Genomic DNA, 27500 nt, shown 5'->3' on the forward strand with positions numbered 1-27500 from the left:
GTGGACTGAAGGAGAACTGATGCTCCGTCTGTTGCCCCTCCCTCTGCTCGTCAGCTGCTCCTTCACTGCCACCTCCTGAACACACACGTTCCACAATATGAAATCAAGACAAGGTGAGCTCAGTGAAGACCTACTCGTCTGATCATATGTTACCTGTCTGAGTCTATCGAGGGTCAGGATGTTCTCCAGGCTGAGCACACTGCGCAGGTACTTCTCGATGGCGGCCTCTTCATCACCAGACTGACTGTTGGGAGCGCTTGCAGCGAGACGGGCCAGCATCTCCCTGTCCTCTGATCCAGGAGCATCCTGACAGGACAAAGTGTTTAAAGGGATACTTCACTCATTAACATTAATCTTTGTATCATTAGAAACCTGGTAGTATTTTTGAATGGTCGTGCATCCCGCCCTCATTTTCCCCTGAGATGTGAAATCTTTGTATTTCTGAGTCTGAAAAGGAGCTTCGTCACTGGAAGCTGTTGTGGTTAGCGGGGTGAAACTACAACGCTAGTTCCTCATATTTTCGACCACTGAAGCTACAGACCAATCACAGAGCAGTGGGTGGGAACTCACTCCCAGAATCGAAACTTAACGTCCGCCATATTGCTTGGAAGCTACGCCAACAGGCTCTACGGAGAAAGATGATAATGGAGAAAAAATATAAATATAGCAGCGAGACGGTTGCTGCCGACAGGCCGGCAGCAACCGTCTCGCCGCTATATTGCTGGACGCCTCCGGCCGCTGCCAGCTCAGCAGCCGAGACATAAGGCCTGCCTGTCGGCGGGGGTGAGGACGAGGAGCTGGGGCGGACTGGTAGTGTCGGTGCTCTCACTGTTTGGACACAGACATAGAGTCTGTTTTCTCTCTGAATCAGTTGAGGAAACGGTCTCATGAAGTAAATATGTCTGTAAATGTTTTTATTAATATATTTCTATATTGTATATTTTGGAGAAACTGTAACAATCGAATTTCCCTCTGGGATTAATAAAGTGTTTCTGATTCTGAACTAGAGGACCTTAGTGGGAGTGGCCTGCGGTGCTGTGCATTCTGGGATTTGGTGTCTTTCATCCACATGAGCCAAAAAGACACTTTCTGTCTTTTCACAGCCAAGAAGGCACCAACTTCAAAATGTGTTTCACATTTCTACATATATGACCCGATGTCAACACAGATTCATGTTTCATGGTGAAGTATCCCTTTAAGGATGCTTCCTGCTGAGGTGTTTTTTATTTGTTTTTTTTGGAGAAACAGCCGATATATTTTTCCTCCTCTTACCCCGGGGATGTTGGAGACCACTTCGAAGGTGACCCCACAGCCGGGGATGTTGCTGCGTGTGGACATCCGTCTGAGGAAGTTGTGTGCGAAACCCTGGCGTCCCGGGTTAACGTTGACACAGATCCTCTTTCTCAGGACCAGCTGCATGTCGGCAGGATGGCTGAGCTGAACCACAACTCGAACAGTCAGGTACACCCGCTGCTCTGGCCACGCCCCCCCGCGACTGAGCTGTGGACACTCGTGCACCGTGGAGTCCCATGAAGCCTCCGCCTTCACCTGCAGGGTCGACAAACACGGTTAACGTTGAGGTGTCCCCCGCTGAGACGGCAGAGGAAACGCTTCAGGAGGTTCCCGCCTCACCTCTCCGTCGTGGTGTTTGACGATCTGCAGGTCAAAGAAGTCGTCCTCGTCCTCTCCGCTGAGCGTGGCGTCCCAGCCTCCGGCTTCAGGAACTTCAAACTGGTCCTGAGAGCTGAGGTCATCAGCTGGGAAATCATAAAGAAAAACACTGAATGTTAACCTGCAAGAAGACAAAACAGGAGCATGTCATCCAGCCAATGAGTGACCTACGTTTGAGGTTCAGGAAGAGGACAGGAATATGAGTCTCCATGCCCGGAAGAGGAACCCTGAGAACAAACGAGCAACACACACGTGAGCCAGAGATGGGAGAAAGTCTCAAGTCACTGCGGTGAGAATCAAGTCGAGTCTGATTCCACATTTAAATCAGTTAAGACAGCGGCCATCTTTAATTTGACTCGAGTCCCTTGTGTGTGCATTGAAGTTCAAATGATTAAAGATGTGATCGTGGTACCATTCAGCCGGAGCTCCAGGAATCCCGCTGCCAGCAGAGGGCACCATGACGGCGTTCCTCTCCTCCGTCAGAGTCAGGCGCCACTCCAACAGCTGGGCCTCTCTCTCCGTATCGTCCTCGCTCTTTTCTGTTCACACAACAACAAACACACAAAACGTCTTCACATGAACCCTAAAGAGTTTATCATCTTCATATGAACCCTAAAGAGTTTATCATCTTCACATGAACCCTAAAGAGTTTATCATCTTCATATGAACCCTAAAGAGTTTATCATGAACCCTAAAGAGTTTATCATCTTCATATGAACCCTAAAGAGTTTATCATGAACCCTAAAGAGTTTATCATCTTCACGTGAACCCTAAAGAGTTTATCATGAACCCTAAAGAGTTTATCATCTTCACGTGAACCCTAAAGAGTTTATCATCTTCATGTGAACCCTAAAGAGTTTATCATCTTCACATGAACCCTAAAGAGTTTATCATCTTCACATGAACCCTAAAGAGTTTATCATCTTCATATGAACCCTAAAGAGTTTATCATGAACCCTAAAGAGTTTATCATCTTCACGTGAACCCTAAAGAGTTTATCATCTTCATATGAACCCTAAAGAGTTTATCATGAACCCTAAAGAGTTTATCATCTTCACGTGAACCCTAAAGAGTTTATCATCTTCACGTGAACCCTAAAGAGTTTATCATCTTCACGTGAACCCTAAAGAGTTTATCATGAACCCTAAAGAGTTTATCATGAACCCTAAAGAGTTTATCATGAACCCTAAAGAGTTTATCATCTTCACATGAACCCTAAAGAGTTTATCATGAACCCTAAAGAGTTTATCATCTTCACATGAACCCTAAAGAGTTTATCATCTTCACATGAACCCTAAAGAGTTTATCATCTTCATATGAACCCTAAAGAGTTTATCATCTTCACGTGAACCCTAAAGAGTTTATCATGAACCCTAAAGAGTTTATCATCTTCACATGAACCCTAAAGAGTTTATCATGAACCCTAAAGAGTTTATCATCTTCACATGAACCCTAAAGAGTTTATCATCTTCACATGAACCCTAAAGAGTTCATCATGAACCCTAAAGAGTTTATCATCTTCACGTGAACCCTAAAGAGTTTATCATCTTCACATGAACCCTAAAGAGTTTATCATCTTCATATGAACCCTAAAGAGTTTATCATCTTCATATGAACCCTAAAGAGTTTATCATCTTCACATGAACCCTAAAGAGTTTATCATCTTCACATGAACCCTAAAGAGTTTATCATCTTCACATGAACCCTAAAGAGTTTATCATCTTCATATGAACCCTAAAGAGTTTATCATCTTCACATGAACCCTAAAGAGTTTATCATCTTCACGTGAACCCTAAGGAGTTTATCATGAACCCTAAAGAGTTTATCATCTTCACATGAACCCTAAAGAGTTTATCATCTTCACATGAACCCTGAAGAGTTTATCATCTTCACATGAACCCTAAAGAGTTTATCATCGTCACGTGAACCCTAAAGAGTTTATCATCTTCACGTGAACCCTAAAGAGTTTATCATCTTCACTTGAACCCTAAAGAGTTTATCATCTTCACATGAACCCTAAAGAGTTTATCATGAACCCTAAAGAGTTTATCATGAACCCTAAAGAGTTTATCATGAACCCTAAAGAGTTTATCATCTTCACATGAACCCTAAAGAGTTTATCATGAACCCTAAAGAGTTTATCATCTTCACATGAACCCTAAAGAGTTTATCATCTTCACATGAACCCTAAAGAGTTTATCATCTTCATATGAACCCTAAAGAGTTTATCATCTTCACGTGAACCCTAAAGAGTTTATCATCTTCACATGAACCCTAAAGAGTTTATCATCTTCATATGAACCCTAAAGAGTTTATCATCTTCACGTGAACCCTAAAGAGTTTATCATCTTCACGTGAACCCTAAAGAGTTTATCATCTTCATATGAACCCTAAAGAGTTTATCATCTTCACGTGATCCCTAAAGAGTTTATCATCTTCACGTGAACCCTAAGGAGTTTATCATGAACCCTAAAGAGTTTATCATCTTCATATGAACCCTAAAGAGTTTATCATCTTCATGTGAACCCTAAAGAGTTTATCATCTTCACATGAACCCTAAAGAGTTTATCATCTTCATATGAACCCTAAAGAGTTTATCATGAACCCTAAAGAGTTTATCATCTTCACGTGAACCCTAAAGAGTTTATCATCTTCACATGAACCCTAAAGAGTTTATCATCTTCATATGAACCCTAAAGAGTTTATCATGAACCCTAAAGAGTTTATCATCTCCACGTGAACCCTAAAGAGTTTATCATCTTCACGTGAACCCTAAAGAGTTTATCATGAACCCTAAAGAGTTTATCATCTTCACGTGAACCCTAAAGAGTTTATCATGAACCCTAAAGAGTTTATCATCTTCATATGAACCCTAAAGAGTTTATCATCTTCACGTGAACCCTAAAGAGTTTATCATCTTCACATGAACCCTAAAGAGTTTATCATCTTCATATGAACCCTAAAGAGTTTATCATGAACCCTAAAGAGTTTATCATGAACCCTAAAGAGTTTATCATCTTCACGTGAACCCTAAAGAGTTTATCATGAACCCTAAAGAGTTTATCATCTTCATATGAACCCTAAAGAGTTTATCATCTTCACATGAACCCTAAAGAGTTCATCATCTTCACATGAACCCTAAAGAGTTTATCATGAACCCTAAAGAGTTTATCATCTTCACATGAACCCTAAAGAGTTTATCATCTTCATATGAACCCTAAAGAGTTTATCATCTTCACGTGAACCCTAAAGAGTTTATCATCTTCACGTGAACCCTAAAGAGTTTATCATCTTCACATGAACCCTAAAGAGTTTATCATCTTCACATGAGCCCTAAAGAGTTTATCATCTTCACATGAACCCTAAAGAGTTTATCATCTTCACATGAACCCTAAAGAGTTTATCATCTTCACATGAACCCTAAAGAGTTTATCATCTTCACATGAACCCTAAAGAATTTATCATCTTCACATGAACCCTAAAAGTTTATCATCTTCACGTGAACCCTAAAGAGTTTATCATCTTCATATGAACCCTAAAGAGTTTATCATCTTCATATGAACCCTAAAGAGTTTATCATGAACCCTAAAGAGTTTATCATCTTCACATGAACCCTAAAGAGTTTATCATCTTCACATGAACCCTAAAGAGTTTATCATGAACCCTAAAGAGTTTATCATCTTCACATGAACCCTAAAGAGTTCATCATCTTCACGTGAACCCTAAAGAGTTTATCATCTTCATATGAACCCTAAAGAGTTTATCATCTTCACATGAACCCTAAAGAGTTTATCATCTTCACATGAACCCTAAAGAGTTTATCATCTTCACATGAACCCTAAAGAGTTTATCATCTTAACATGAACCCTAAAGAGTTTATCATCTTCACATGAACCCTAAAGAGTTTATCATCTTCATATGAACCCTAAAGAGTTTATCATCTTCACATGAACCCTAAAGAGTTTATCATCTTCATATGAACCCTAAAGAGTTTATCATCTTCACATGAACCCTAAAGAGTTTATCATCTTCACATGAACCCTAAAGAGTTTATCATGAACCCTAAAGAGTTTATCATCTTCACGTGAACCCTAAAGAGTTTATCATCTTCACGTGAACCCTAAAGAGTTTATCATCTTCACATGAACCCTAAAGAGTTCATCATCTTCACATGAACCCTAAAGAGTTTATCATCTTCACATGAACCCTAAAGAGTTCATCATCTTCACATGAACCCTAAAGAGTTTATCATCTTCACATGAACCCTAAATAGTTTATCATGAACCCTAAAGAGTTTATCATCTTCACATGAACCCTAAAGAGTTTATCATCTTCACATGAACCCTAAAGAGTTCATCATCTTCACATGAACCCTAAAGAGTTCATCATCTTCACATGAACCCTAAAGAGTTTATCATCTTCACATGAACCCTAAAGAGTTTATCATCTTCACATGAACCCTAAAGAGTTCATCATCTTCACATGAACCCTAAAGAGTTTATCATCTTCACATGAACCCTAAAGAGTTTATCATGAACCCTAAAGAGTTTATCATCTTCATATGAACCCTAAAGAGTTTATCATGAACCCTAAAGAGTTTATCATCTTCACATGAACCCTAAAGAGTTTATCATCTTCATATGAACCCTAAAGAGTTTATCATCTTCACATGAACCCTAAAGAGTTTATCATCTTCATGTGAACCCTAAAGAGTTTATCATCTTCACATGAACCCTAAAGAGTTTATCATGAACCCTAAAGAGTTTATCATCTTCACATGAACCCTAAAGAGTTTATCATCTTCATGTGAACCCTAAAGAGTTTATCATCTTCATATGAACCCTAAAGAGTTTATCATCTTCACATGAACCCTAAAGAGTTTATCATCTTCATGTGAACCCTAAAGAGTTTATCATCTTCACATGAACCCTAAAGAGTTTATCATGAACCCTACAGAGTTTATCATCTTCACATGAACCCTAAAGAGTTTATCATGAACCCTAAAGAGTTTATCATCTTCACATGAACCCTAAAGAGTTTATCATCTTCATATGAACCCTAAAGAGTTTATCATGAACCCTAAAGAGTTTATCATCTTCACATGAACCCTAAAGAGTTTATCATGAACCCTAAAGAGTTTATCATGAACCCTAAAGAGTTTATCATCTTCACATGAACCCTAAAGAGTTTATCATCTTCACATGAACCCTAAAGAGTTTATCATCTTCACATGAACCCTAAAGAGTTTATCATCTTCACATGAACCCTACAGAGTTTATCATCTTCACATGAACCCTAAAGAGTTTATCATCTTCACATGAACCCTACAGAGTTTATCATCTTCACATGAACCCTACAGAGTTTATCATCTTCACATGAACCCTAAAGAGTTTATCATGAACCCTAAAGAGTTTATCATCTTCACATGAACCCTAAAGAGTTTATCATGAACCCTACAGAGTTTATCATCTTCATATGAACCCTAAAAAGTTTATCATCTTCATATGAACCCTAAAGAGTTCATCATCTTCACATGAACCCTACAGAGTTTATCATCTTCATATGAACCCTAAAGAGTTTATCATCTTCACATGAACCCTAAAAAGTTTATCATCTTCATATGAACCCTAAAGAGTTTATCATGAACCCTAAAGAGTTTATCATCTTCACGTGAAACCTAAAGAGTTTATCATCTTCATATGAACCCTAAAGAGTTTATCATCTTCATATGAACCCTAAAGAGTTTATCATCTTCATATGAACCCTAAAGAGTTTATCATCTGCACATGAACCCTAAAGAGTTTATCATCTTCACATGAACCCTAAAGAGTTTATCATGAACCATAAAGAGTTTATCATCTTCATATGAACCCTAAAGAGTTTATCATCTTCATATGAATCCTAAAGAGTTTATCATCTTCACATGAACCCTAAAGAGTTCATCATCTTCATATGAACCCTAAAGAGTTTATCATCTTCACATGAACCCTAAAAAGTTTATCATCTTCATATGAACCCTAAAGAGTTTATCATGAACCCTACAGAGTTTATCATGAACCCTACAGAGTTTATCATCTTCACATGAACCCTACAGAGTTTATCTGCTCTGTTCCTTCTTGTAATGGTTCTTGTGATGGTTCTTATGATGGTTCTTGTGATGGTTCTTGTGATGGTTCTTATGATGGTTCTTAGGAACTGAGGAAATAATTATTTGATCCCCTGCTGATTATGTAAGTTTGACCAATTACAAAGAAGTGAGCGGTCTATAATTTTTATGGTCCCTTTATTTTAACAAACAGAGATAGACTATTTAAAAAAAGTCCAGAAAAAAAACATTGTATAAAGTTATAAATTAATTTGCATTTGATCGAAGGAAATAAGTATTTGATCCCCTACACACCAACACGAATTCTGGCTCCCACAGACCAGTAAAGTGCCCGGGAGGCACTCAGATTAGTCCTGTCACTTTAAGAAAGTTCTCCCAATCACTGCTCGTTATGGGTAAAAAAGACAACAGAATCAATCTCTTCCTTTCCAACCACTCCAACACCATGGGCAAGACCAAAGGACATCAGGGACAAGATTGTAGACCTGCACAAGGCTGGACTGGGCTACAAGACCATCAGCAAGAAGTTTGGTGAGAAGGAGAAACTGTTGGTGCAATTATAAGAAAATGGAAGAAATATTAAATAACCATCAATCGCCCTCTGTCTGGAGCTCCATGTAGGATCTCACCTCGTGGGGTAAAGGTGATCATGGGAATGGTGAGGGATCAGCCCAGAACTACACGGGAGGAGCTTTGTAATGATCTCAAGGCAGCTAGGACCACAGTCAGCAAGAAAACCATTGGAAACACACTGCACCATAATGGATTTAAATCCTGAAATGATTCAGAGAAGGCTTGGGAGAAGGTGATGTGGTCAGATGAGACCAAATTCAACTCTTTGGCATAAACTGGAGTTGTTGTGTTTGGAGGGAGAGAAATGCTGAATACCAACCCAAGAACACCATCTCCACCGTCAGGTATGGAGGTGGAAACATTATGCTACAGGGGTACAGGACGACTTCACACATTGAGGGGCCGATGGATGGGGCCATGTACTGTAAGATCTTGGACGATAACCTTCTTTCCTCAGTCAGAGCACTGAGGATGGGTCGTGGATGGGTCTTTCAGCATGACAACAACCCGAAACGACCAAGGCAGCAAAGCAGTGGCTCAAGAAGAAGCACATTAAGGTCATGGAGTGGCCTACCCAGTCTCCAGACCTTTATCCTATAAAAAATTTGTGGAGGGAGCTGAAAGTTCGAGTTGCAAAGTGACAGCCTCGAAACCTTCAGAATTTGGAGAAGATCTGTAAAGAGGAGTGGACCAAAATCCCTCCTGAGATGTGTACAAACCTGGTGACCAACTACAACAGTCGTCTGACTTCTGTGCTTGCCAACAAGGGTCACTCCACCAAATACTAAGTCATGTTTTGCATTCGGATCAGATACTTATTTCCTTTGTTCAAATGCAAATTAATTTATAACTTTATGTAATGTTTTTTTTCTGGACTTTTTTTTTGTATATTTTGTCTCTGTGTGTTGAATTAAAAGTACCATAAAAATTATAGACCTCTCACTTCTTTGAAATCGGGCAAACTTACAAAATCAGCAGGGGATCAAATCATTATTTCCTCCACTGTAAATGTCTGTTGGGTATCGTGCACTTTGGGTTCTTTTCTGTTGAATTGTATTTAATTATTTTCAGTATTTTGTATTTGTTATGTTCTTGCTGTTGTTTATGTTCTTCTGTGTTTGGTTTAGTTTGTTATTGTTTTTGCTGTTTGTCAAAGCACTTCGTAAACCTGTGTTTTTAAATAAAGTTATTATTATTATTATATTCATGAAGATGTCCAGAAGCTGCAGACCAGCAGAGCTCAGTATGGTGTACGCTTTGTGAACGTTTGAATGCTGGTTTGTGTCTCACCTGCTTTGCTGACCACGCTCTGCAGGTGCTGGTCCAGGTACTCTTGTCTCTTGGTGAGAGCAGATAACCACTGGCGCCGCAAACGTTCAAGATCTCTTTCCTGTGAGCAAGAATAAGACAGTGAATACAAACTATATTTAAATATTAGCTTTTTCTCTTTCAGAGTGACCTCCTGCTACTCCAAAACAAAGACACTACATAGTGTATTTATGGATTTGATGTTATTTATGTGTTTGATTTGATCAGACGGGTTTACCTGGTAACTGTCCATCTCATCCGCCTCCTGGCTTCCTGTCGTGTTTCTGATCTCCACACATCCCACCGACACGGCGAGCACGATCTCTGAAATCAGAGGCATGGTGCCCGAGTCCTGAACCGAGCGCACGTCCACCTGGATCCGCCTCGACTGACCCTGCAGACGACGAGGTGGGTTTAGTATTACAGAGCTCGGCTTTCAGGTGCTAGCTCGACCTCTATGACCAGGTAAGACTGAGGTCGTTGTCCGTGGTCGTGTCTGGTCTTACCTGTCGGAGTTGGAAGATTCCCCCGGTCCGCACATCTCGAGCAGGAACCACTTCCACAGGGACGAAGTCTCCGTTCTCGTTAATCTCCAGGATTTGAATCCATAGCTCCAGACGTCGTGTTACCTCACTCCACCTACAAGACGAACAGGATCAGAACATCTGGGAAACATCTGCACATCTCTTTAAAGGGATAATTCAGCCATTAGCATTAATCTTTGTATCATTAGAAACCTGGTAGTGTTTTTGAATGGTCATGCCTCATTTTCCCCTGAGATGGGAAATCTTTGTATTTCTGAGTCTGAAAAGGAGCTGAAGCTACAGACCAATCACAGATCAGTGGGTGGGGCCTCACTCCCAGAATCGAAAACTAAAGTCCGCCATATTGCTTTGAAGCTATGCTAACAGGCTTTATGGAGAAAGCTGATAATTGAGAAAAAATATAAATATAGTGGCGAGACGGATGGTGCCGACAGGCCGGTCTTGGGTTTTTGCTGCTGCGGCCGCTGGCAGCCGCTGCTGACAGCCGCCGCTGACAGCCGCCGCTGACAGCCGCCGCTGACAGCCGCCTCTGGCAGCCGGGGGCCTCTGTGACACAAGACCGGCCTGTCTGCAGCAACCGTCTCGCCACTATATTGCTGGCCGACTCCGGCCGCTGCCAGCTCAGCAGCCGAGACATAAGGCCTGCCTGTCGGCGGCGGTGAGGATGAGGAGGCGGGGCCGGCTCGAGCTGGGGCGGACTGGTAGTGTCGGTGCTCTCACTGTTTGTCTATGGACACAGACATAGAGTCTGTTTTCTGACAGGAATTTACAAGATCAATTCTGGAAGAAATCTCTGAATCAGTTGAGGAAACGGTCTTATGTGTTGAAGTAAATATGTCTGTAAACCTGACCTTAGTGGGAGTGGCCTGCGGTGCTGTGCATTCTGGGATTTGGTGTCTTTCATCCACATGAGCCAAAAAGACACTTTCTGTCTTTTCTCGGTCAAGAAGGCACCAACTTCAAAATGTATTTCACATTTCTACATATATGACCCAATGTCAACACAGATTCATGTTTCATGGTGAAGTGACCCTTTAATCAATCAATCAATCAATCAACTTTTATTTGTATAGCGTCAACTCATAACAAGTGTTATCTCGAGACACTTTACAAGAAGCAGGTAAAATACCTTACTCATTGTTATGTTACATAAAGCAGGTAAAAGACCTTACTCATTGTTATGTTACATAAAGCAGGTAAAAGACCTTACTCATTGTTATGTTATATAAAGCAGGTAAAAGACCTTACTCATTGTTATGTTACATAAAGCAGGTAAAAGACCTTACTCATTGTTATGTTACAAAAAGCAGGTAAAAGACCTTACTCATTGTTATGTTACATAAAGCAGGTAAAAGACCTTACTCATTGTTATGTTACATAAAGCAGGTAAAAGACCTTACTCATTGTTATGTTACATAAAGCAGGTAAAAGACCTTACTCATTGTTATGTTATATAAAGCAGGTAAAAGACCTTACTCATTGTTATGTTACATAAAGTAGGTAAAAGACCTTACTCATTGTTATGTTACAAAAAGCAGGTAAAAGACCTTACTCATTGTTATGTTACATAAAGCAGGTAAAAGACCTTACTCATTGTTATGTTACATAAAGCAGGTAAAAGACCTTACTCATTGTTATGTTACAAAAAGCAGGTAAAAGACCTTACTCATTGTTATGTTACATAAAGCAGGTAAAAGACCTTACTCATTGTTATGTTACATAAAGCAGGTAAAAGACCTTACTCATTGTTATGTTACATAAAGCAGGTAAAAGACCTTACTCATTGTTATGTTACATAAAGCAGGTAAAAGACCTTACTTATTGCTATGTTACAAAGATCCGGCCTATCCATCATGAGCACTTTAGCAAAGCAGCAAAAGTTACAGTGGTAAGAAAAAACTGCCTTATTAAAAGGCAGAAATCTTCGGCCGGATCCCCGGCTCATGACGAAACAGCCTTCACAAGCCTAGACTGCGCCGTTAATGAGAACCAGGTGATGTAGTCCAAAGACTAGACCAGGTCTCGTGGGACTCGTTGTGTCTACCTGTCTCGCAGCGTGCGGGTCTTGGCCTGGATGATGCTGAGGTCCCACAGGGCGGGGTTTCTTCCTGCATCAGCCTGTCTGTGCCCAAACACCTCGATGGCGACCGCCCCTTCAGTCAGGTACTCGATGAAATCCTCCGATACAGGCACCGCCAGCTCCTGCAGGACCACAGAGAGGTCAGTCTCATGAAAACAACGTCTGAACCACAGAGGTGAGAGACACGACGACGCATAATGATTCAACACTTTAGTTATTTTAGTTTTTAGACTTTGGAGTGAACAAACGTGTCGTATAAAAGAAGAAATAGTGATGAAGGTTTTTTGGACGTTTTACTGAAAATTCACAAAGAAATGAACTCAGGATGAAGTCACGCAGATGGTGTGATTATGGGCTGTTCATGTTCAGAGCTGGAGGAGAGGAAACATTTATTTTCATGCAAAAGTCAATTACAACTTTTATTAAATTAATTGAGCTCTAATTATAAACTTATATTTATGTGCTCATGTTTCTTCACCATGCTGCTAACTGCTAATCTGATATTAATATGAGGCTGTGATAGAGCTGGAATCTCTCCTTCTTTCTTCTCTGTGAGAAACTCTTCATCCTTACATCTTTACTTTAGGAGCTCTCTTAAGGGCTAACATGTTTTGTGAATAACTTTGATCTTTACCAGGATCTAGTCTTTAACTTTAACGTGTTCCAGCTCCTCCAGCTGTCTGTCACTGTGGATCAAACTTTTCTCTGTTTTCGTCCTGCTGTCACTCTCCACTCTTCAGGTGATTTGTTTTCTTTGAATGCTGATTTAAACTCGGCTTTTGTCGAGATCTGATGGTTTTAAAACCGTTTTACCAAACGTGTGTTTTATCAGAGAAAACCTGCTAAGATCTGTGTGAGTGAACAAATCGAGTGCAGCGAGTGCTCGTGGGACGGACAGCAGCGCCTTTCAACTGTGACACAGAAGCACCCGCACGAGCACTTCTGATACGTTGATGCTGTAACAGTTATTAGAACTGTGATATAATTACTGACAAAACACCGCTATGACAGGAATGTGTTACAGTCTGTAACTGACAGATGACTGTGTTACAGTCTGTAACTGACAGATGAACGTGTTACAGTCTGTAACTGACAGGTGACTGTGTTACAGTCTGTAACTGACAGATGAACGTGTTACAGTCTGTAACTGACAGATGACTGTGTTAGAGTCTGTAACTGACAGGTGAACGTGTTACAGTCTGTAACACAGTCATCTGTCAGTTACAGACTGTAATACAGTCTGTAACTGACAGATGAACGTGTTACAGTCTGTAACTGACAGATGACTGTGTTACAGTCTGTAACTGACAGGTGAACGTGTTACAGTCTGTAACTGACAGATGAACGTGTTACAGTCTGTAACTGACAGATGAACGTGTTACAGTCTGTAACTGACAGGTGAACGTGTTACAGTCTGTAACTGACAGGTGAACGTGTTACAGTCTGTAACTGACAGATGAACGTGTTACAGTCTGTAACTGACAGGTGAACGTGTTACAGTCTGTAACTGACAGATGAACGTGTTACAGTCTGTAACTGACAGATGACTGTGTTACAGTCTGTAACTGACAGGTGAACGTGTTACAGTCTGTAACTGACAGATGAACGTGTTACAGTCTGTAACTGACAGATGAACGTGTTACAGTCTGTAACTGACAGGTGAACGTGTTACAGTCTGTAACTGACAGGTGAACGTGTTACAGTCTGTAACTGACAGATGAACGTGTTACAGTCTGTAAATGACAGGTGAACGTGTTACAGTCTGTAACTGACAGATGACTGTGTTACAGTCTGTAACTGACAGGTGAACGTGTTACAGTCTGTAACTGACAGGTGAACGTGTTACAGTCTGTAACTGACAGGTGAACGTGTTACAGTCTGTAACTGACAGATGACTGTGTTAGAGTCTGTAACTGACAGGTGAACGTGTTACAGTCTGTAACTGACAGATGAACGTGTTACAGTCTGTAACTGACAGGTGAACGTGTTACAGTCTGTAACTGACAGATGACTGTGTTACAGTCTGTAACTGACAGGTGAACGTGTTACAGTCTGTAACTGACAGGTGAACGTGTTAGTCTGTAACTGACAGATGACTGTGTTAGAGTCTGTAACTGACAGGTGAACGTGTTACAGTCTGTAACTGACAGATGACTGTGTTACAGTCTGTAACTGACAGATGAACGTGTTACAGTCTGTAACTGACAGATGAACGTGTTACAGTCTGTAACTGACAGGTGAACGTGTTACAGTCTGTAACTGACAGATGACTGTGTTACAGTCTGTAACTGACAGGTGAACGTGTTACAGTCTGTAACTGACAGATGACTGTGTTACAGTCTGTAACTGACAGGTGAACGTGTTACAGTCTGTAACTGACAGGTGAACGTGTTAGTCTGTAACTGACAGGTGAACGTGTTACAGTCTGTAACTGACAGGTGACTGTGTTACAGTCTGTAACTGACAGGTGAACGTGTTACAGTCTGTAACTGACAGATGACTGTGTTACAGTCTGTAACTGACAGATGAACGTGTTACAGTCTGTAACTGACAGATGACTGTGTTAAAGTCTGTAACTGACAGGTGAACGTGTTACAGTCTGTAACTGACAGATGACTGTGTTACAGTCTGTAACTGACAGATGACTGTGTTACAGTCTGTAACTGACAGATGAACGTGTTACAGTCTGTAACTGACAGATGAACGTGTTACAGTCTGTAACTGACAGATGAACGTGTTACAGTCTGTCAGTCTGTAACTGACAGATGACTGTGTTACAGTCTGTAACTGACAGATGAACGTGTTACAGTCTGTCAGTCTGTAACTGACAGATGACTGTGTTACAGTCTGTAACTGACAGATGAACGTGTTACAGTCTGTAACTGACAGATGAACGTGTTACAGTCTGTAACTGACAGGTGAACGTGTTACAGTCTGTAACTGACAGATGACTGTGTTACAGTCTGTAACTGACAGGTGAACGTGTTACAGTCTGTCGTGTTACAGTCTGTAACTGACAGGTGAACGTGTTACAGTCTGTAACTGACAGGTGAACGTGTTACAGTCTGTAACTGACAGGTGAACGTGTTACAGTCTGTAACTGACAGATGAACGTGTTACAGTCTGTAACTGACAGGTGAACGTGTTACAGTCTGTAACTGACAGATGACTGTGTTACAGTCTGTAACTGACAGATGACTGTGTTACAGTCTGTAACTGACAGATGAACGTGTTACAGTCTGTAACTGACAGATGAACGTGTTACAGTCTGTAACTGACAGGTGAACGTGTTACAGTCTGTAACTGACAGATGACTGTGTTACAGTCTGTAACTGACAGGTGAACGTGTTACAGTCTGTAACTGACAGGTGAACGTGTTACAGTCTGTAACTGACAGATGAACGTGTTACAGTCTGTAACTGACAGATGAACGTGTTACAGTCTGTAACTGACAGGTGAACGTGTTACAGTCTGTAACTGACAGATGAACGTGTTACTGTCTGTAACTGACAGATGAACGTGTTACAGTCTGTAACTGACAGGTGAACGTGTTACAGTCTGTAACTGACAGATGACTGTGTTACAGTCTGTAACTGACAGGTGAACGTGTTACAGTCTGTAACTGACAGGTGAACGTGTTACAGTCTGTAACTGACAGGTGAACGTGTTACAGTCTGTAACTGACAGATGAACGTGTTACAGTCTGTAACTGACAGATGAACGTGTTACAGTCTGTAACTGACAGGTGAACGTGTTACAGTCTGTAACTGACAGATGACTGTGTTACAGTCTGTAACTGACAGGTGAACGTGTTACAGTCTGTAACTGACAGGTGAACGTGTTACAGTCTGTAACTGACAGGTGAACGTGTTACAGTCTGTAACTGACAGATGAACGTGTTACAGTCTGTAACTGACAGATGAACGTGTTACAGTCTGTAACTGACAGATGAACGTGTTACAGTCTGTAACTGACAGGTGAACGTGTTACAGTCTGTAACTGACAGATGAACGTTCAATCAGCTGGACTCTGTCAATCATTCCTCCGGGCCCTGCTTCCTGTCCAGCTTGACTCATTAAAGTGACCCTGACTCCACCTGTCTTACCTTACAGCTGTCAAACACCACCATGCAGTGAGGGTCCTTAGTGCTGGGCGACGAGGACGACGGGTCCACCTCAGGAGCCACGATGATGGGCTCAGGCTGATCCCAGAACGCATACTGACAGAAGACGAAGTTGGACAGGTACTGGGGGAGACCGGTGGCCTGAAGGATCTTAATCTGTGGACAAAAACCAGGTCTGGATAACACAACCTGAACCAGGTCTGGATAACAGATCCTGAACCAGGTCTGGATAACTGAACCTGAACCAGGTCTGAATAACAGATCCTGAACCAGGTCTGGATAACTGACCCTGAACCGGGTCTGAATAACAGATCCTGAACCAGGTCTTGATAACAGATCCTCTCCCTCTTACCATGCAGACCAGTTTACGATCCTGGACTTCAGAGTCCTGGTTGTTGTCGGATTCATCTCCTCCGGCCATGCTGTCCTCTAACGCCCCTCCAACCCTCACGACCTCCACATGGAGACGCCCGGCCACCTGACCACAAGAAGAAGAAGAAGACCTGAACCTCAGCAAAATTTTATTCTATTTATTAAGCTACGTGGATTAGTTTATCGGAGATCGTCTGAAGCGTAACGCTAGTGACGTCACAATCATCCGACCATGGTGTAGTTAGCTTTAGCATAACGTTAGCTTTTTACTTCTGTCGGCCGCATTAACGCTTCATAAATGTGTGTCACATCATAAAAATGGCGTTCATCTGTGAAGATTATCCTGCTGAACAAAACGCCTACGCTTCAGAAACGTGTGTTTGACACAGATTATTTTCTGCAATGATCCAAAATCCAATTAAAACATCCCAGAGGAGGATTCTGGTTAGACGCAATGGAGATGATGCTTCCTGGTTGGCCTACAAAAATACGTCATATGGTTTGTTCTCTATTCCATCGTTTGGTCTAAATATGGTCCATGACTTTGAGCCAATGAGAGAGAGAAGATGTCTGCGTCACTCTGTATCCCCACAGGTGGCGTGCAGTGTGTGATGGTGAAGACGTCGAGTTTCTTCTTAGACTATTATGCAAACATATTTGATGCTAATACTCTATACTCTAGACCCCCCCCCCACCCCATCTCGCCCCTACCTTCTCCCTTCTGTGTGTGACTATGATTATTTCTGTGTTCTATTGTTGAAAACTCAATAAACATATTTATTTAATAATAAAGATGTATTTTCAGTCCTTCAGCTTTGACCTTCTCTCTCAGTAATCTGAAATCGTTTCACTCTAAGGGTTAAAAACATAACACTCTTTATTCTGAAGTCCCTAAACAGTCAAGACATCAAAACTCAGAACAAAAACACAAAATCAACTGAGGTGGTAAAAAAACATTCAAACAATAAGGATATGTAGAAATCTATATAATCACATCACCACTGAAGGACTAAACCTCAATCTGTGACCACATACCTCCCCCTTCTGGTTAATGATGGGAACTGCATACTGCAGCTTGACGTCGTAGAAGAGGCAGGAGAGGAAGACGTTGGCGACACCGATCAGACTGTGGTTCTCCTGCTCGTCGAAGAACGGGTCTGCCCGCCGGAAATACGAGCGCATCATCTGAGCACAAAGAGGAGAAGATGGAGTCTCGATTAAATCTGCACTTTACACCGTTTACATTATTCTATATGTTGTATATTCAAATATTTCTTTTTTTTATTTTGACATTATATTTCTATATTACTGTATTTATGTGTTTTAGTGATTTGAGTGTTATTGCATGACCTTCAGAACAGACGTTACATTTCACTGCACATCTGTATGAGCGTGAGACAAATACAAATCTTGAATGAATATTATCAGTGAAAAGCAGTGACCTCTGACCCCTGACAGTGACCTCAGACAGTGACCTGACAGTGACCTCTGAGTGACCTCTGACAGTGACCTCTGACAGTGACCTCAGACAGTGACCTCTGACCCCTGACAGTGACCTCAGACAGTGACCTCTGACCCCTGACAGTGACCTCAGACAGTGACCTCAGACAGTGACCTCTGACCCCTGACAGTGACCTCTGACAATGACCTCTGACAGTGACCTCAGACAGTGACCTCAGACAGTGACCTCTGACCCCTGACAGTGACCTCTGACCCCTGACAGTGACCTCAGACAGTGACCTCTGACAGTGACCTCAGACAGTGACCTCTGACCCCTGACAGTGACCTCTGACAATGACCTCTGACAGTGACCTCTGACAGTGACCTCAGACAGTGACCTCAGACAGTGACCTCTGACCCCTGACAGTGACCTCAGACAGTGACCTCTGACCCCTGACAGTGACCTCAGACAGTGACCTCTGACAGTGACCTCTGACAGTGACCTCAGACAGTGACCTCTGACAGTGACCTCAGACAGTGACCTCAGACAGTGACCTCAGACAGTGACCTCTGACCCCTGACAGTGACCTCAGACAGTGACCTCTGACAGTGACCTCAGACAGTGACCTCAGACAGTGACCTAGGGGGCGGGGCTTACTGAACTCACAGGGTTGTCTTGGTTATTGTGGTTGTAGTCCTGCCACTCCTGGTACAGCTCTCTCATGTCGACCAGACGGTTCTCCATCTTCTCTAGACTCCAGATCTGCTTCCCTCGACACCGCCGTCGAACCTGAATGGCCGGCTCGCTGAGCACCGCATCCCTCTGAACACAGGAGGAAGAAGACACATTTAGAGAAGTGACGGGGCTGACAGCAGAGGACAGGATGTGTGTGTGTGTGTGTGTGTGTGTGTGGGAGACCTTGCGGTTTGCGTTGAGGTTGTCTGATGGGATCTGCAGAGTGACTCTGTACTCTGTGTGTCGCTCCAGCTCCTCAGAGATGAAACAGGCTTCTTGTACCAGGAGGTTTGCCCTCACGATCTGCTCCCTCAACCTCCGCAGACTCCTCACCAACACGGCCTCCCTGATGGAGGAGAGAGGGGGGGTAGACATAAGATAAGATAAACTTTATTGATCCCAGTAGTATAATTAGTAAAAATAGATATATAGGAACTTTATTAATCCCTTGGAAAGGTTCCCTCAGGAAATTCAGATTCCAGCAGCAGGTAACACCAAAGGATAGAACAGCACACAGATACAAAGAATAAAATAAAAAGTTATATACAAATAATATACTGTACACAGTAGCAGCAATAGACATGTCTAACTAAAATATACCGCTACAGATTTATAATAAAATAATAAAATAGCAGCAGCAATAAGAAAAAGGTAGCAGCAGATGTGCTGTGTTGTTTTTGTCCTTTGTGTTTATAAAGACATAATTAACAATAAATAATGAATAATGCAAACTGTTAGGAAATAGCAAAAAGTGAAGAAAAAAAAACATATTTACATATAATTAATTAAATAAAGCAAGAAATTACAACAGAGATAAAATAAAACTAGACATATACTATAAACACTTCCACCTGTGGAAAGACAGAGGACAGTTCTTAAATTAAAAGGTTAGGAGGAGCATGGGAACATGGAGGAGGCGTTGAGTGTTGATTTCTCTGGCCACACAGAAGCGCTCTCACCTGTCCTCACTCCACTGCCTCAGTCTGCTCTGGGCGCTGCTTGAATGGCTCATCCCTCCCATACTGAGTCTCTCCAGGCTGCGGTAGTGAGACTGCTGTCCCGGAGCTTGCTGGACACACGTCTGTCCTGCAGAGTTGTTGGTGGACAGACGGTCGGGGTTGAGCTTCCTGCGGAGCTGCTGCAGCTCCTGCTCGTACATCTGTCTCTGTCTCTCCAGAGCCGAGCGCTTCTCCTCCTCGTGCTGCCTCTCCAGAGACTGGAGGACCGCCTGCATCGGATCTGTAGGAGGAGTCAAACTTATTGATGTTTCTTCTTAACGCACAGACACTGAAACTCTCCAAACACACACTCTTACCATTACTGCCCAGCGCCTTCATCATCACCTCCGTTTGGGCGAACTCGTAAGAAAAGCTGACCTCACTGGACACCTCGCTGGCCGTGTCGCCGTCTGCATCCAGCTGCTCGCTGCTGCCACTGTTCTTCATGACGCCGCCCTCACACTCCTCGTCCTCTGCACCACGATGCCGTCGTTTGGGCAGGTTGATCCTGCAGGTGTTAGATTGGATGGAAGATTTGGTTTGCAGCCACAGTTTTTTTCTCTTTACAGCTTTTATCTCAAAATGTGTGTCTCTGTAGCAGCATGATGTGTCATGCTCACCTGCAGCTTATTGGAAATTAACAATGACATAAAGGGCTGAAGGCTTTCGTTTAACCCACGCCATCATTGCTTCCAATCACTAGTTGTAGCTGCAGATCTTTTCTGTTTGTTTCTGTAGTTTTATTAACAACATTCTCCATGCACGTAAACTTATCTCAGCCTTGATGCTTCAGATTTTTTTATTGTCCCAAAAGCAGAGGTGTAAAGAGTACTAATATATTTTACTCAAGTAAAAGTACTGTTACTTTGATAACATTTTACTTAAGTACAAGTAAAAGTACCAGTTTAAAAATGTACTCAAGTAAAAGTTAAAAGTAACTCGTTTAAAATGTAGTTTAAGTAAAAGTTACTTAGTTACTTTTTTTAACAACGCGTCTCTCGTGTGTCGTGAAAAAAGGACGAGAGGATTTTAATCTCAAAGTTTTTTTAATTAAAGGCAAATCTTTACAAAGATTTATCTTTTCAGATAAACATTTTCTTTTCTAGCCCATTGACAAAAACAAAATATAAATAATGATGAATAAATAATCAAAGTTTTTATGTTCAAGTAATCAGCTGTTTTATGAAAGGGAAATGTTTAAAGTCTTTATATGTGATTTTTTGATCCAGCAGATGTCGCCCTTGAGCACCAGCATGAAACCAAAACAACTCGCGCTGCATTGTTGTGTTAGCATGCTAATGCTAGCGATCTTTATTATGCTCGTATCTTCACACTGCATGTAAATTTACCTGAAATGAGCGTGATCTAGAAACACAGTTAAGCAGTGAGTACAGTATGTTATTCTTCTTTTCTCTAGTCCCTCAATTAAACAACTTTTATACACGAGGGGAGGAGTCAGCCGGCCGTCCCGGCGATGTAAACAAAGTGAAGATAGGACTCTGAAAACTCTGAAAACATCACAGACAGTGGGACTCGGGTGTTACACCCATTGTAGACAGTCATGACTCACAGAGTTATTTTCAGAGGAGATACTTGATTTATACATTTAAGTGTGAAACATCACATAGAAAGACTTTGAACTATTTAAGAAAATACTAAAATAATCTTTGTCTCAATCATAAACAGTGTAAAGAGTATTTGTGTTTTTAGTTTTATTATTCTGAGGCTGGTTAGTCTCAAATGCAGCCTCAAAGGCTGACTTAGCTGCAACTAAACCTGAGATGAAAGATAATCCATTTATTGTTTTAAAATGAGCCTTTATGAGTTTAAATATTAGATGTTTTAGTCTGTTTGTTTACCTCTTAGCTACTGAAGCTTCTAATGAGTCTGTATGAGTTTATATTAGATGTTTTAGTCTGTTTGTTTACCTCTTAGCTACTGAAGCTTCTAATGAGTCTGTATGAGTTTATATTAGATGTTTTAGTCTGTTTGTTTACCTCTTAGCTACTGAAGCTTCTAATGAGTCTGTATGAGTTTATATTAGATGTTTTAGTCTGTTTGTTTACCTCTTAGCTACTGAAGCTTCTAATGAGTCTGTATGAGTTTATATTAGATGTTTTAGTCTCTGTTTGTTTACCTCTTAGCTACTGAAGCTTCTAATGAGTCTGTATGAGTTTATATTAGATGTTTTAGTCTGTTTGTTTACCTCTTAGCTGCTGAAGCTTCTAATGAGTCTGTATGAGTTTATATTAGATGTTTTAGTCTGTTTGTTTACCTCTTAGCTGCTGAAGCTTCTAATGAGTCTGTATGAATTTATATTAGATGTTTTAGTCTGTTTATTTACCTCTTAGCTACTGAAGCTTCTAATGAGTCTGTATGAGTTTATATTAGATGTTTTAGTCTGTTTGTTTACCTCTTAGCTACTGAAGCTTCTAATGAGTCTGTATGAGTTTATATTAGATGTTTTAGTCTGTTTATTTACCTCTTAGCTGCTGAAGCTTCTAATGAGTCTGTATGAGTTTATATTAGATGTTTTAGTCTGTTTATTTACCTCTTAGCTGCTGAAGCTTCTAATGAGTCTGTATGAGTTTATATTAGATGTTTTAGTCTGTTTATTTACCTCTTAGCTACTGAAGCTTCTAATGAGTCTGTATGAGTTTATATTAGATGTTTTAGTCTGTTTGTTTACCTCTTAGCTACTGAAGCTTCTAATGAGTCTGTATGAATTTATATTAGATGTTTTAGTCTGTTTGTTTACCTCTTAGCTACTGAAGCTTCTAATGAGTCTGTATGAGTTTATATTAGATGTTTTAGTCTGTTTGTTTACCTCTTAGCTACTGAAGCTTCTAATGAGTCTGTATGAGTTTATATTAGATGTTTTAGTCTGTTAGTTTACCTCTTAGCTGCTGAAGCTTCTAATGAGTCTGTATGAATTTATATTAGATGTTTTAGTCTGTTTGTTTACCTCTTAGCTACTGAAGCTTCTAATGAGTCTGTATGAGTTTATATTAGATGTTTTAGTCTGTTTGTTTACCTCTTAGCTACTGAAGCTTCTAATGAGTATGTATGAGTTTATATTAGATGTTTTAGTCTGTTTGTTTACCTCTTAGCTACTGAAGCTTCTAATGAGTCTGTATGAGTTTATATTAGATGTTTTAGTCTGTTTGTTTACCTCTTAGCTGCTGAAGCTTCTAATGAGTCTGTATGAATTTATATTAGATGTTTTAGTCTGTTTGTTTACCTCTTAGCTGCTGAAGCTTCTAATGAGTCTGTATGAGTTTATATTAGATGTTTTAGTCTGTTTGTTTACCTCTTAGCTGCTGAAGCTTCTAATGAGTCTGTATGAGTTTAAATATTAGATGTTTTAGTCTGTTTGTTTACCTCTTAGCTGCTGAAGCTTCTAATGAGTCTGTATGAATTTAAATATTAGATGTTTTAGTCTGTTTGTTTACCTCTTAGCTGCTGAAGCTTCTAATGAGTCTGTATGAGTTTAAATATTAGATGTTTTAGTCTGTTTGTTTACCTCTTAGCTGCTGAAGCTTCTAATGAGTCTGTATGAGTTTAAATATTAGATGTTTTAGTCTGTTTGTTTACCTCTTAGCTGCTGAAGCTTCTAATGAGTCTGTATGAGTTTATATTAGATGTTTTAGTCTGTTTATTTACCTCTTAGCTACTGAAGCTTCTAATGAGTCTGTATGAGTTTATATTAGATGTTTTAGTCTGTTTATTTACCTCTTAGCTACTGAAGCTTCTAATGAGTCTGTATGAGTTTATATTAGATGTTTTAGTCTGTTTATTTACCTCTTAGCTGCTGAAGCTTCTAATGAGTCTGTATGAATTTATATTAGATGTTTTAGTCTGTTTGTTTACCTCTTAGCTGCTGAAGCTTCTAATGAGTCTGTATGAGTTTATATTAGATGTTTTAGTCTCTGTTTGTTTACCTCTTAGCTGCTGAAGCTTCTAATGAGTCTGTATGAGTTTATATTAGATGTTTTAGTCTGTTTGTTTACCTCTTAGCTGCTGAAGCTTCTAATGAGTCTGTATGAATTTATATTAGATGTTTTAGTCTGTTTGTTTACCTCTTAGCTACTGAAGCTTCTAATGAGTCTGTATGAGTTTATATTAGATGTTTTAGTCTCTGTTTGTTTACCTCTTAGCTGCTGAAGCTTCTAATGAGTCTGTATGAGTTTATATTAGATGTTTTAGTCTGTTTGTTTACCTCTTAGCTGCTGAAGCTTCTAATGAGTCTGTATGAGTTTATATTAGATGTTTTAGTCTGTTTGTTTACCTCTTAGCTGCTGAAGCTTCTAATGAGTCTGTATGAGTTTAAATATTAGATGTTTTAGTCTCTGTTTGTTTACCTATTAGCTACTGAAGCTTCTAACTGAATCTGTTTGAAGTATTTATTTTCACACATCTGAGATGTGTTAAGTTGCAGCAGCTTATAACACCCAACTTCCTCATACGGCTGCTTCAAAATAAAAGCACATCACAGAGATGGTAATAAGGGACTTTTATAATGAAAAACTTTCAGGAACTAAATGTGTTTATCGCTCTGAGCTGCAGCGTCGATTGTAGTCGTGAACGCTGCAGTGAGAAAAAGCATCGTCAGTCACTTCTTTGTCCGAGAGTCAGAACCACAGACAACTTATTTAAATCATCTGGATTGAAGACAACAAGACATCAGTTTATAAACACCTTCAGCAGGTAGACCCGCTCTGTCTCTCGTCACTCCGGTGCAATGAAGGAAAATCATTCATAACAGGCTTATTTTTTTTACTCAGTAATGGATGTGATATAAAATGTAGCTAATTACAATACTTAACAGAAAACCTACTTAAGTAAAAGTAAAAGTACAGATTTGAAAAACGACTTAAAAAGTAGTAAGTCCAGCAAAAAACGACTCAATTACAGTAACGTGAGTAAATGTAATTCGTTACTTTACACCCTCTGCCCACAAGGGGAAATTTGTGTTGCAACAGGAGCACACAGAAGACAAGAAACACAAGGACATCACCATAAAACATAAACCAAAACTAATTTAAAAAATGAATAAACAAATAAAATCAGTCAAGAGCCCATTCCAGAATGGAAAGTCAAGTTATTAAAGTGCAAAGTGGAGGTGTGCAAGGTGTTATTAATTGCACTTTGTAATAATGAGACCTGGAGTCACAGGAGCTGTTTGTAAATCTGATGTATCCTGGGGGGGGGGGGCTGTGATCAGTGCATGACGGGCTACTGGTTGATGATCTGATCCAGGGTCAGTGAAGTGGCGTCGAGTGACCACAAGGGGACGAACCAATTCAGTTTGAAACACAGGAAGTCGCGTCTTAATGATCTAGAGGCAGAAACATCTGACTGTAGATGCTGCTTCCACCGTGGTGATTGGGGATTCCATCGTCCGGGGGCTCTCGCTCACCTCCCACGGAACCACCGCAGCGGTCCACTGCTTCCCTGGAGCCCGAGTGTTAGACCTCAACACCCAGCTTCCAGCCGTGCTTGGAAAGCACTGTAACGTGAGTACTGTGGTGGCACACATCGCCAGCAACGAAACATCTCACCGGGAGTCCAAAATATTAAAGGAACATTTCAAAACTTTGATTTCCAGTCTGAAAGCAACTGGAAAAAATATTGCAACATCAGGACCTCTTCCAACTCACAAAAGAGGCATTGAAAAATTCAGTCGCCTGTTTTCGCTCAACTTATGGCTAAAATCCATCTGTGATAAGGTTAAGGTCACCTTTACTGACAATTTCAATGTTTTCTGGGGCCGTCCAGCGTTTTTCAAACGTGATGGACTTCATCTAAAAGGGCTCTCAGATGCAGTGCAGTGTATCTCTCCATGACCTCTAACCCCTTCTACTGCTCCTGAATTTATTAAACCCATCATCTCCACCCATCACTTCTTCAATAGAACTACAAAGGGTCCAAACTTCAATAATCTGGTAAAAGTTCCCATAAACATAAATTCTATGTCCGCAATTAAATGCAAAGAAATTCAAATGGCTCTTTTAAATGTAAGGGCATTATCAAACAAATCATTTATTATTAACGACCTCATCAGTGATCAAAACCTGGATTGTATTTTCCTGACCGAAACCTGGCTGGGCACAGATGCACCTGCCACACTCTTAGAGGCTTGTCCACCCAGCTACACCTTTTCTTTTTCCTGCAGAGAGGGAAAGAGAGGTGGTGGAACAGCTGCTATCTATAAAGAGGCACTGAAAAGTATGGACATAGATTTTGGAGAATTGTGTTCCTTTGAATACAATGCAGCACTTTTAAAATGTCAGCCACATATTCTGGCAGTGACAGTATACAGAGCCCCCAACTTAGTTTTCTCCTCTTTCTTAACAGAGTTCTCTGATCTTTTATCTGTCGTTCACACAAGTTATGATGCTTGTATTTTAATTGGTGACTTTAATGTACATGTTGACAGTCTGGCAGATACCAGAGCCAAAGAGTTCTTAGAGTTATTAGATGTATGGGTTTTAAACAGCATGTCAATACACCGACTCACAAACATGGACACACCCTCGATCTGATTATATCATATGGCCTAAACATTAATATTTCATCCATCACTGACCTAGCTCTGTCTGACCATCATTGTGTGTTTTTTAACAGTTTTGATCACTCTCCTCTAGGTGCAATAGAACGTACAGTTAACAAACGGCACATTACCCCAGAAGTAGCCACAACTCTTACATCACATCTTACCACTTACATAAATACCACCTTACCATCATCCTGTGAACAACTTGTTACCGATTTGAATTATAAACTGAGGACAGTGCTTGATGCCTGCGCTCCAATCACAACAAAGACAGTAAATACAAAAAAGGTTGTTCCATGGAAAAACAATGCGACCAATGCACTTAAGAGAGACTGCAGAATTGCTGAACGCAGATGGCGAAAAACAAAATAGAAATTGATAAAAAATATACTCATAGAAGCAATAAAAGACTACAACAAAGCCATCCGAAAATCAAGGCAAGAATATTTCTCAAACCTGATAAACAGCAACATTCACAACCCCAACGCCATCCACGTGTTCCCTTGACCCAATTCCAACATCCCTTTTTAAAACCATTTTTAATTCAGTATCAGAAGATGTCCTCGACATAGTAAATCACTTCTTACAGCTAGGTGTCGTCCCTACCGATTTTAAGACTGCCTTAATTAAACCTCTTTTTAAAAAAAGGGAACCTGGATATTTTAACACCTAGTAATTTTAGACCCATCTCAAACCTGCCATACCTGAGAAGTTAGCTTTTAATCAGTTGAGTGCCTTTTTAACCTCAAACACTACATTAGAAATGTTTCAATCTGGCTTTAGGAGACGCCACAGCACTGAGACGGCCCTGCTAAAAGTAGTTAATGATATCAGAAAAAACCTCGACAACAACAAGCCGTCAGTTCTGGTACTACTCGACCTCAGTGCTGCTTTCGATCTATGTGGCCGTGTCTCCTGATGACACCAGACAAATTGACTCACTTTTTAATTGTATTTTAGATATAAAAGCCTGGATGTCACAGAACTTTTTG

The 27500-nt window shown here is 40.6% G+C and overlaps 1 protein-coding gene across 3 annotated transcripts in view; it reads right to left on the reverse strand.

Moving 5' to 3' along the window:
• LOC132978994 (kinesin-like protein KIF13B) overlaps positions 1–27500 on the reverse strand; it is a 74452-nt gene that overhangs the window by 8125 nt on the left and 38827 nt on the right. For all 3 annotated transcript variants that reach the window (XM_061044427.1, XM_061044420.1, XM_061044436.1), the window contains 17 exons: positions 20270–20460; positions 19914–20193; positions 19138–19300; positions 18886–19041; positions 17814–17963; positions 16759–16884; positions 16389–16562; positions 12248–12405; positions 10165–10297; positions 9897–10052; positions 9641–9740; positions 2084–2210; positions 1843–1898; positions 1633–1757; positions 1273–1548; positions 154–306; positions 1–75 (listed from right to left, as the gene is read on the reverse strand). The exon at positions 1–75 is cut by the window's left edge and continues 3 nt beyond it. In XM_061044427.1, the coding sequence (XP_060900410.1) occupies positions 1–75; positions 154–306; positions 1273–1548; positions 1633–1757; positions 1843–1898; positions 2084–2210; positions 9641–9740; positions 9897–10052; positions 10165–10297; positions 12248–12405; positions 16389–16562; positions 16759–16884; positions 17814–17963; positions 18886–19041; positions 19138–19300; positions 19914–20193; positions 20270–20460 (2599 nt within the window). The remainder of the gene's footprint in view (positions 76–153; positions 307–1272; positions 1549–1632; positions 1758–1842; positions 1899–2083; positions 2211–9640; positions 9741–9896; positions 10053–10164; positions 10298–12247; positions 12406–16388; positions 16563–16758; positions 16885–17813; positions 17964–18885; positions 19042–19137; positions 19301–19913; positions 20194–20269; positions 20461–27500) is intronic.

This window comes from Labrus mixtus, chromosome 1, assembly GCF_963584025.1.
Source record: "Labrus mixtus chromosome 1, fLabMix1.1, whole genome shotgun sequence".
Classification (NCBI taxonomy): Eukaryota; Metazoa; Chordata; class Actinopteri; order Labriformes; family Labridae; genus Labrus; species Labrus mixtus.